At 49.8% G+C, this 11,697-nt stretch overlaps 1 protein-coding gene across 1 annotated transcript; it reads right to left on the bottom strand.

Annotated features, from left to right (window-relative positions):
- Positions 1 to 1,152: 1,152 nt before the first annotated feature.
- LOC311316764 (NUAK family SNF1-like kinase 1) lies at positions 1,153 to 10,397 on the bottom strand (the record flags this gene model as incomplete). Its single annotated transcript, XM_084447694.1, has 7 exons — positions 1,153 to 2,285; positions 2,400 to 2,532; positions 5,265 to 5,384; positions 5,557 to 5,622; positions 6,307 to 6,458; positions 7,466 to 7,586; positions 9,990 to 10,397. 7 exons carry the CDS (start codon positions 10,395 to 10,397, stop codon positions 1,153 to 1,155), a joined length of 2,133 nt encoding a protein of 710 aa, XP_084303820.1.
- Between the last annotated feature and the right edge of the window lie 1,300 nt (positions 10,398 to 11,697).

Here is an 11,697-nt window from a genome sequence, read left to right as displayed (position 1 = left end):
GTTGTATATGTGTAGTTTATTTGAGATGATGGAGGACAATTCACCCTCCTCGTCATAGGCCTGTCCGAACTCTAATCTATATCCATATCTCTAGCCTGCTGTAAACCCACACTAGAATCAACATTACATCACCATCGATCATTGAGACGGTCAGATTTTGAGCAAAATACATTTAGACCTTTTTGAATACTAAAATACAAACCATAACAACAACAACAATACCAAAAGTAAAGCAAAATAGAATAAGGCTTAAATAACATAATACTTAATAACATAATATCCAGTCATGTTGATCTACAGTATAGTAATATTAAAAATAGTTAATGCCTTGTTGAGTTTGATGGAGGGCGGGGCTAGGATGCATCGGCTGGTTCAGATCTTGCAGTGTTCAGCTCCGTTAGCTAAACTAATGCATCCTTCTGGCTTCCTGGTCCAGGAACTAGACTGTTACCTCACGCAGAGTCAGCGCTGTTTCCACTGTGATCTCTGTCTAGTGAACCCATTGCCCTGTTTGTACAATGGAGCCACACAATGTTTATACTGTACATGGACGCATGATAACAGATCAAATTAAAATAAAAACTGAAAATACTAACATAGTATAAATGTTCTGTAGGTGCAGTTCAAATACCATTCAATACAAACATCATATTCTATGGCATTCATACAGTATGAGTTAAGTCTGTACTGTAATGTGGTTGTTCTACGATTAGGTTATTACATCACCATAAAAAAGCACCACTGCTTGTTCCAACACAAACAAGAGAGTGTCTGGTCTTCAGCAGAACCGTTTCATGCTGTCGTTGTTTTATCAACCTATAGCTTTAATAGATGTGTGCCATGCCGTTTACATTAAGGTGGAAAGAAATCTCTGCACACTCTGTGTCTGTGTGTGTGTGTGTGTGTGTGTGCGTGTGTGTGTGTGTGTGTGCGTGTGCGTGTGTGTGTGCGCATGCATGCGTGTGTGTGTGTGTCCTTGTAGAGTATAGAGCTATTCTCCCACGAGTATGTAAACATGTAGAAGTAGGATCGTTAACATGTAGAAGTAGGATTGTCTCAACACTGTTCACATCCCAGAAATACTGCATGTTCTATGTGTGTGTGTGTGTGTGTGTTGGGTTTCCACTTTAGGAGCCTCACTCCTCTCCCATTCTAGGTCTCTCGCAGAACGCAGCTGATGTCCAGCGCCTGCTTGTAGACCTGCGTCACGTCGTCCATGTCCCCGAGCAGAGAGAAGCTGCCGTTATCCCCCGGCGAGCAGGGCGCGCCCTGTTTCACCCTCCCCCCGTGGAGAGGGGCCGCAGCCTGGAGGCCCCTGAAGCCCGCCAGCTGGAGTAGGTCCTCGGCCGACATACAGGCCCTGACGCTGGGCTGGGACGAGGCGGCCGGCCAGTCCGTTCCCTGGAAGGGGACGCTGGACAGGCCCGTCTCATCGCTCATGATGCCAGAGGGTCTGCTCTGGCTGCGAGAGAGGCCGGCGTCACCGCCGCCGCCGCCTCCCGGTTCGCCCACGAAGCCGGCGGGGGCGTGGCCTTCGCGCCCGTGGACGTTGGAGTACTTGCCATTGCGTTTGAGGATCCCCTTCCTCCCCGCGGACCGCTTAGTCGGCGAGCTGACGGGCGCCGGCGCGGCGGCTCCGCCCCCCGGCGGCGCAGAGGACGGACAGCGCTCCGGGGAGGAGTAGTAACCGGACTCCCTCCGCTGCTTGTTCTTCAGGATGCCCTTCCTGGGGAGGCTGGGCACCATCTTGGCAGGCGACCCCCCCAGACAGACCTGGTCCTCCTCCTCCTCCTCGTCCTCCTCGTCCCTCTCCGGGCCGGCGGCGGTCAGGGCGGCGCCTTCCTGGAGGTGGAGGGAGCGGCTCAGCTCGACCTCCCCCAGGCTGTGGGACCTCTGGTCGGACGCACGCGCCTTCAAGATCCCCTTGGGCCTCTTCAGCCCCGGCTTGTCGTCCGCCGTCGGCTGGGGAAGGCGCGCCCCGCCCTCGTTCTCCCTCGCGGACTTCCTGGCCCGCTGGCGGCCGGCGTGCGGGGGCGGCGGATCGGGGGCGGGCGGGCTCTCCAGGCGGGGGGCTTCGTCACGGGCGGGCGCGGCCCGGGGAGGCTCCGCCGAGGCCCGGTTCTGCCAGCCCGTGAGCATGGGCGAGCCCGGGTTCTGCTGGGCCAGGCAGTCGCACACACTGGTCTTCCAGCCCCAGTTGACCCACCAGTGGTTGGAGATGTCCTCCACCGTGGCCCGGCGCTCGGGGTTCACCATCAGCATCCACCGGATCAGACCACGTGCATCTGGAGGGGGGGAGGGGGGTGTTAGTATCCATCTAGAGAGAGAGAGAAGCGGGGGGAGAGGCAGAGAGAGAGAAGAGTGGGAGAGACCGAGAGAGAGAGTTGAGTATAGCCCACCTGACGACTGGGTGGGCTCCCTGTACTCTCCGTTGCTGATCTGTCGTATGAGCTGGACGTGGTCTCCCCCGTCGAACGGCATGGTCCCGTAGACCAGCGTGTAGAGGAGCACGCCCAGAGCCCAGCTGTCCACCTGCGGCACAACAGACTCACCGGTCAGTCTCTGAACGCCCCCGCTCGACTACAGACCAAAGACTGACGTTCGGATTCCGTCACGGGAAGAAACAGTTGGAGAGTTTAAACGAGAGCTGGAGAGGACGCTCGGAGAGCGCGTGGCTCCGCCCGTGAATCGTCAGTATGTACGGTGACATTACTGATACGTAGAGGACTTAGAGGTACTGATACTTAGATGTCAACATCCTGGTGGTGCATCCCTGGTGCAGGGGATGAGCAGTTGGGTTTGGCACGGCTGGGATTAGCCGAACGGGTGCGTCTGACCAGTCTTATCACAGTGAGATCCAGTGGAACGCAATATAGCTGGAAGACCTAGCATGTCTGTCTTAGCAGCATGCTTAGTTCTAGCGCAGTAGCAGTGACATTCTAGTCCCTGTTGGGGATTCACACTCCTGCACTGATTAAAGCCCCGATGTCTTCCACATACAGTAATCACATAGGCTAAGAGACTATCTATAGACTCACTGAGAGACTACTGTATCTGGCGGAGATTTCCCCAGCCGTGCGCGGGCTGAGGGGCCTCCCGCGTCTCTTTAACCCTCCCCGCCCTGCTTGATTGGCTGATGAGGTACTGTGTGATCTTTGGCCCTCCTCGTTCATCTCATTAGCTCCCATAATCTCCAGGAACCAGTGTGGGAATCACCGCTGGGAAACAATAGACTAGTCTACGGGGAAGTTCACTCCCCTGACTCCTTAACCTGGGAGATTGGAACGTGTGTGTGTGTGTGTAGGTGTGTGTGTGTAGGTGTGTGTGTGTGTAGGTGTGTGTGTGTGTCTCTAGAGAGCTGTGATTGTTGGCAGGGATTTTGCCCCTGTCGGTTCCAAATCTGAGGAGGGCTCTTTCTCAGGAAGCTAGTGGAAGTAGAAGGAGGGCAGGGCACCGGGGTTAGAGAGTTTGTGTGTGTGTGTGTGTGTGTGTGTGTGTGTGTGTGTGTGTGTGTCTGTCTAGGGGAGGCGATGGGGGGAGGGTTATGTAAGACCCACAGCTAGGGTGTGTAGTTAATAACTCATACTGTACAATGGTCCAATATCTTTGAATCACAGTCATATGCAATCTCCGGTCTGTGTTAGGTCTGTGAATCATGGTCATAGGCAATCTCTGGTCTGTGTTTGGTCTGTGAATCTCATTTGTGTGCTAGATCTGTGATCTTTAGTCTGTAATCTCAGGTCTGTTTTAGATCTTTGATCTCAAGTCTGTGTTCTCAGGTCTGTGTTAGGTCTCTGGTCTCAGGTCTGTGATAGATCTGTGATCTCAGGTCTGTGTTAGGTCTGTGATCTCAGGTCTGTTTTAGGTCTGTGATCTCAGGACTGTGTTAGGTCTGTGATCTCAGGTCTGTGATAGGTCTGTGATAGGTCTGTGGTCTCAGGTCTGTGATAGGTCTGTGATCTCAGGTCTGTGATCTCATGTCTGTGATCTCAGGTCTGTGTTAGGTCTGTGATCTCAGGTCTGTGTTAGGTCTGTGATCTCAGGTCTGTGTTAGGTCTGTGATCTCAGGTCTGTTTTAGGTCTGTGATCTCAGGTCTGTGTTAGGTCTGTGATCTCAGGTCTGTGTTAGGTCTGTGATCTCAGGTCTGTGATCTCATGTCTGTGATCTCAGGTCTGTGTTAGGTCTCTGATCTCAGGTCTGTGTTAGGTATGTGATCTCAGGTCTGTGTTAGGTCTGTGGTCTCAGGTCTGTGATAGGTCTGTGATCTCAGGTCTGTGTTAGGTCTCTGATCTCAGGTCTGTGTTAGGTCTGTGATCTCAGGTCTGTGTTAGGTCTCTGATCTCAGGTCTGTGTTAGGTCTCTGATCTCAGGTCTGTGTTAGGTCTCTGATCTCAGGTCTGTGTTAGGTCTCTGATCTCAGGTCTGTGTTAGGTCTCTGATCTCAGGTCTGTGTTAGGTCTCTGATCTCAGGTCTGTGTTAGGTCTGTGATCTCAGGTCTGTGATAGGTCTGTGATCTCAGGTCTGTGTTAGGTCTCTGATCTCAGGTCTGTGTTAGGTCTGTGATCTCAGGTCTGTGTTAGGTCTCTGATCTCAGGTCTGTGTTAGGTCTCTGATCTCAGGTCTGTGTTAGGTCTGTGATCTCAGGTCTGTGTTAGGTCTGTGATCTCAGGTCTGTGTTAGGTATGTGATCTCAGGTCTGTGTTAGGTCTCTGATCTCAGGTCTGTGTTAGGTCTCTGATCTCAGGTCTGTGTTAGGTCTCTGATCTCAGGTCTGTGTTAGGTCTCTGATCTCAGGTCTGTGTTAGGTCTCTGATCTCAGGTCTGTGTTAGGTCTCTGATCTCAGGTCTGTGTTAGGTCTGTGATCTCAGGTCTGTGAGTTTGTTTTTATGTAGCGGGGGGGGGTTGGAAGGTTTCTGTATCATGCTCAAAATAAATCTCCTTTCTGACCAGAGGCCACACATCAATGCCCCCCCCTCTTTGACTTGCCTGTTCAGTGTATGTGTGTGTGTGTGTGTGTGTGTGTGTGTGTGTGTGTGTGCGTGTGTGTGTGTGTGTGTGCGTGTGTTCATCCTATAAATTTTCCAAGGGGGAAAATAACTTAACGTAATTGCAGTCCAGCGGATCATACATGTGTCCTAAAATAAGTGGGGTAAGATTACAGCCAGTGAGCTCTGCTCCCTGGGATGTGTTCTATTTTACTGGATATCCAAATCAGGTCACACACACACGTGCACGCGCACATGCACACGGGCGTTCAGTACCTCAGGGCCGTGGTAGGGCCTCCCATTGACGATCTCAGGAGAAGCATACAGAGGGCTTCCACAGAAGGTCTGAAGGAGCTCGTCCTTCTGGTAGACGTTGGACAGACCGAAGTCCGCAATCTGGGGGAGGAGGAACATTTAGGTGTCAAACATGTGCAGATTAAGTTCACTCCAACCCAATGATCTGCAGAGATAACTTCATCTTCTTGAAATGCCCCCAACATAAATCAATATTAATGCCACTGATATAAATTGTGTAAAAAAAGAATAAAAAAAAAAGAATAAATCCTACCTTTATATTACAGTTTTCGTCGAGGAGAACATTTTCCAGTTTCAAATCCCTGTGCACCACCCCGTTCTGAAAACAAACACAGCGTCTTAAACTGTGACCCATTTACGCTCATAATGCCTTTGTTCCCTAGTCGGCCATCTTGGTGAGGTCACCCTCGGTGGCTCCTTTCAAGTGACATCTGTCCCAAATATATCTATCATCTCTAATTGTACCACAAAATAAATGATGTCCCCATAACCATGTGTTGTGTTGCTGTTGGATGTTTTGAAGATGGCGGAACATTCGGGAAGTAGCCGGGACAGAACTGATGTCACGTCAAATAAAAAAGACACAGGAAACATCAGCACACAGCCACACTCTGTTTGTCATTCACTAATGAGCAGATACACATAACCCAGATGCACTAACGCCAACCAGAGGAAGACATCCTTTCACGCACACACACACACACACACACACACACACACACACACACACACACACACACACACACACGGGAAGTAGAGGAAACCACCTCCATATGCCAGTGATCTGATGCCCCCCCCCCCCCTCGCCCCCCATCATCCTCCTCTAGGCCCACGGTTGGCCTCGGCAACGCCTGACGATGTCACCGGCATCTGTTGCCCGGCCCTGACGGCGTCTCCCCCGGTGGGAGGGGGGGGAAGTGACGTCATCGCATCGCAGCTGGCAGGACGATGGTCTGGCCCCGCCCCACGGCTAGTCCCGCCCCTCGGCCTCCCTATGGCTGACCTTATGACAGTGGTGCACGGCCGAGACGATCTGTCTGAAGAAGTGCCTGGTCTCCCTCTCGCTCAGACGCCGGCGCTCGCTGATGTACTCATAGAGCTCCCCTTTACTGGCGTACTCCATCACGATGACGATCTTCTCCTTGTTCTCAAACACTGCAGAGAGAGAGAGAGAGAGGGAGAGAGAGGGAGAGAAAAAGAGAGAGATGGAGAGAGAAAGAGAGAGAGAGTGAGGGAGAGAAAGAGAGGGAGATGGAGAGAGGGAAAGAGAGAGATGGAGAGAGAAAGAGAGAGAGAGTGAGGGAGAGAAAGAGAGGGAGAGCGAGAGGGAAAGAGAGAGAGGGAGAGACAGAAATGGAGGGAAAGAAAGAGAGAGGGAGAGTGAGGGGGAAAGAGAGAGAGAGAGAGAAAGAGAGGGAAAGAGAGAGAGAGAAAGAGGGAGAGAGATAAAGAGATGGAGAAATAGAGAACGAGAGAAGGAGAGAGGGTGGGTGGAAAGGAGCACATTAGTCACATCAACACAACTCAACACGTTTTCCTGACCACACCCGTGGGCCTTCTAATGTCTCTGCTGTCTCAGTACAGGAGGCCAGCACAGGTCAACACGCAGAGCTTGGGGTGTTGGGGTCTCCCCTGCTCAACACAGTAGCTATAAACACATGTGTCCGTCTGTCAGTAGCTATAAACACACGTGTCCGTCTGTCTTCTGTCCTCTCTCAGGGCCAGCGCTGTCAGGACTTGGCGTCGGACGTGCTGGTGTGAACAGAGGCGACCAGGAGGGGAGAGAGGGAGGGATAGAGAGAGAAAGAGAGAGAGAGACTGTAGAGAGAGGGGGAGCGAGTCAACGCATGATTGGTTATTCCCCGGTCTTATGTAATCTCAGTATGTTTTGAGTTTGTGTTCAGCGTATCACTAACCTCTATCCATGTCACTGGTCTCTCTCTCTCCCTCTCTCACTCTTTCTCTCTCTCTCTTTCTATCTCTCTCCTCCTCCTCTCTCTCTCTCGGTGCTCTGTTGCGTTGCTACGGTTAGCAGTAAACAACAGCAGGTGTTTGGTAGGGTGAAAGACGAGCTCTATCTCTCTCTCTCTCTCTCACACACACACACACAACACACACACACACACACACACACACACACACACACACACACACTGCCCTACCTTCGTAGATGGAGATGATATGAGGGTGTCGCAGGGCGGACATGATCTCGATCTCGCGGCGGATGTGGACCATGTCCTGTTCCTCTTTGATCTTCTCCTTCCTGATGGACTTGATGGCCACCTGACAACATCACACATCCTTAGACCGGCAAGATCAGTACCAGCTGACACGCTTCCTCATACAAACAGAGCAACACAATGACGCTTCACACACACATCAGAGTCTTCTAAGGGGTTACCATACAGTACAGTAGATAAAGTTGAGTGGATTAAGTAGACCTGTATGTAAGTTCTCACTGGGGTCTTCCCATTCAAGTGACTAATCCTATGTCAGACATACTGTAGGCCTATGCACAGCTAGTTACAGCATGAGATGAGATCAACACTTAATCAGGTCGACTTTAACACTTAATCATTAGTAATTATTCAATCAATCATTAGTAGATTCATTCATTCACTGAGGTCAACTCAACATGCTAACATGCAGGACCTTCATTGGACTGTGTGTGTGTGTGTGTGTGTGTGTGTGTGTGTGTGAGTGAGAGAGAGAGAGAGTGTGTGTCTCTCTCACGCTCTCTTCCCCTCCCTCTCTTGGTCCCCTTCTCTGAGGAGTGATGGTGCTGGTAAGTAGGCCTGTGTAGCCTATCAACCTTGAGAGAAACTAGGTTTTTGCACAAGGACATGGAGGTTGAGGCAGCCCACGGGAGGCAGCGGGAATATAAGCCAGTGTATTAATAGATGTTCCATTTGCACCAAGTCTCAGCGTCAGTCTCAGTCTCTCTGTGAAAGCCAGTGTCTCCGTAGAAGTGGCTCATTGCTAGCTGTTATCGAGGCTGTGTTTGTTAATGATAAACAGTGTGCACACAGGCACGCACGCACACACACACACACACACACACACACGCACGTGTTAGTGAGTGTCTGTGAAGTTAAAGGCATGGTGTTTTGGACATTTAGCCCTATTTGTGGCACAGTATGTCTAACATGAACCTGACACATAGAGAGTTTCACTCATCGCTCCAGTATTGAGCTAGATCAACATTTTTGTTCTTTCTTCACAATGGAAGTAGACGTGGCAACAGTACTTAACTATGTGTCTATGTGTTAGATTCACACCGTAAAAAGGGTTTAATCTCCAAAATAGCATATTCATCTATTTAATAAGTGCGTTATTCCCTTATTATTCATTATTATTATTAATTGTATTTATGGTCTAGGCCCATTTGTATATGAAAAGATACAAACACATTGACATTGATTAATACAGTACATCTAAATGCCCTACTAGTACAGTGCAGTAGCGTTGCACCACAAAGCTGGTGCTGATGGCAGCTGGTAGCTGGTGGTTTAACGACGCCATGAGAATATTGGGTTACTCAAGAGACCAAGGTGTGGAGCAGTGTAGGTGAAATGTTTGTGGCAGCAGGTGTTAGTACTGTACTTTACAAGCCATTTTAATAAATATATTGAACATTTGCTGGCTTAATGACTCTGAAAATGTAATCCTCTTGGTTTTAACGAACATGAGGTTTAGTAGCCTATACAACACGCTACCAACCCCAGCTGTGGAAACACTGGAGCAAGGTGTCTTCTGTAAAACATTATTTTAAACCATGATCATTTTGTGTATGTTATTCGTTGTATCGTATGCTGTGTCGTGTTATTTATTTGGACTCTGAGTCTGCAATAAAGTTGAATTGAATTGAATGCCAACACCTGTCTCCAGACATTAGAACACAGCCTGTCAGGGAACACAGGAAGTGGATATTGGGGCAGAGTGAGAGCAGGAAGTGGCGGTAAGACTGAACTTCCTGTCTGTATGCGTCACTAATGGAACCATATCCTCCATCATTCCATTTAAGGAATAGAAGCTTGATTTAGGGCCTGTCTGACAGGAAAGAGCAGGAGAGTGTAATATATCCTAGCACACAGTGGCTCTGCCACCAAGGTTATCACATGATGACGCAGTAGTGGATAAGAACCATGAGTTAAGTTGTCAACTTTATCGTTATGATAGCCAACATTGCTACAGAAAAAACACAAAAAAAACCTTTCCCCCCTGTGTAGCTATTGCTCCAATGTGCTTCATTTTTGTCTCACTGGTAATGTGTGTGTGTGTGTGTGTGTGTGTGTGTGTGTGTGTGTGTGTGTGTGTGTGTGTGTGTGTGTATAAAGTATGTGAGTGTGTCTGTGTCGTTGAAGCAGGTGTGCAGGTTTACATTCAGATGAACATCCGTATAGAATCTCTTGTGTCCGTATGTGGTTGTTTCCCTACTGCTGCCAAAAGCATCTTTTCCCTAGATGTTCAGACATACGCGCGCGCACGCACGCACGCACGCACGCACACACACACACACACACACACACACACACACACACACACACACACACTGTAGTTTTCCCTGACATATGAAGGCAAGTAGGTCTGTCCTCAGTGGTAAGCACTAATAGTCATAATTTTGTTCTGAAAACTGAAGTCGGACAACTCACTTCTTGCGTCCGGGACTGAACAACTAGAACTCACCACTCTGCCGGAGTGTCTCTCGATGGCTTTCTTCACTTTGCCGTACGTCCCTCTCCCAAGGGTCTCCAGTAACTCGTAGCGGTGTTTCAGGTTGTGTTTGTGATGATGCTTCTTCACACCTCCGGCCCACGTCCCGTCCTCTAGCATCGGGGTGTCCGCGGCGTAGTCGACAGGTAACGGTTTGTCAACCCAAGTCTGCGCCTCGGGTCCGGACTCGTTCCCAACGCTGGATCGACGGACCTGTCGAGATTCGCTGCCGATGCTGGACCGCCGAATCTGTCGAGACTCGGTATCGATGCTGGACCGCCGACGCTGTCGAGACTCTGTCACGCTGGAACGCCGACGCGGTCGAGACTCACCGCCGGACGGCGAACGTGTTTGAATGAGGCCTTTAACGGTTTCCATCATGATGGTAAACAGATTTAGGCTCTGTCAATATTGTAGATATGACACTGCAGACCACAAATTAAAACTAGGCTAATAAAACAGTAGCCTACGTGTTCGCAACCAATGAATGTAGCCCAGTAACAATAGCCCATATTCTGGATCCAAAGTCAGTAGCCTAATACACCTACAAACATTTCAATTAGGCCTTCATTTCCAATACGTTAAAAAATTATTGTGACTCTAATTGTGCCCATAATGCCAAGGTGCCCAAACGCGCTCCCGACTCACGCCAAACTTTTAGCCTTCATCACGCCCACTTTCTGTCATCACTCAGCGAAGTTCTGCTGGCCTGGTTTTGAGAGTCGGGTTCAGTCCTCCCGGACGTCAGGTGTTTGTGAATTCGGGGTTGACACACCGAGCCGTTCGGTTGATGCAGTTCTATATCATCTGCTCCGTCTAACGCGCTCTCTCCGTTCCTCTCCTCTTGGAAAGGTGTGAGAGAAAAGATCGAGAGCCGGGGGCGGGGTTTTTAGACACGGTCCTCTCCTGTGTGTTCGCGCGCGCTTGTGCGTGTGTGTGTGTGTGTGTGCGTGTGTGTGTGTGTGTGAGAGAGAGAGAGAGAGAGAGAGAGAGAGAGAGAGAGAGAGAGAAGAGTGAAAGAAAGCCTGCCTGCTGACCTTACAGCCATAAAAAAATTACGTTTAAAGTAGGAAAAGAGATAAGAAAGGCAAATCAGCACCAAGACTCTTATTGGACCTTTGCACAGAGGTCCTCCAGCATGCTCCGCTTGGACACTTTCTTTAGGTAGCCTACTGATTGGATACTGGTAGCGTACAGTACGGTATGTTCTCATCCCTGGGCAATTTCAAGACATTCTCTGAAACAACCGTTAGACCACCTATCCATTTACGACCCCCATGCCCAGGGGGATACAACCGTAGAGTTAAACATGTGTGATCATCATCCAGCAATCAGTTGAGCAGCAACGCTGCAGGAAAAAAAGGTCCAGCGAAATGGACTCATCCATCCATCCATCCATCCATCCATCCAACATCCATCCATCCATCCATCCATCCATCCATCCATCCATCCATCCATCCATCCATCCATCCATCCATCCATCCAACATCCATCCATCCATCCATCCATCCATCCATCCATCCATCCATCCATCCATCCATCCATCCATCCATCCAACATCCATCCATCCATCAAGACATCGATTACCTCATCTGTAAAAAAAAAAAAAAAAGTCAAAATGAAAACTATTCACAGGTTGACTGATTTCTCTCCAAACCATTTCAGGCTGGAGCTGAAGGGT

This window comes from Borostomias antarcticus (genome assembly GCF_949987555.1).
Source record: "Borostomias antarcticus genome assembly, chromosome: 13".
Classification (NCBI taxonomy): Eukaryota; Metazoa; Chordata; class Actinopteri; order Stomiiformes; family Stomiidae; genus Borostomias; species Borostomias antarcticus.
The sequence above is the reverse complement of the archived record's forward strand: the minus strand, read 5'-3'. Positions and strand labels throughout refer to the sequence as shown.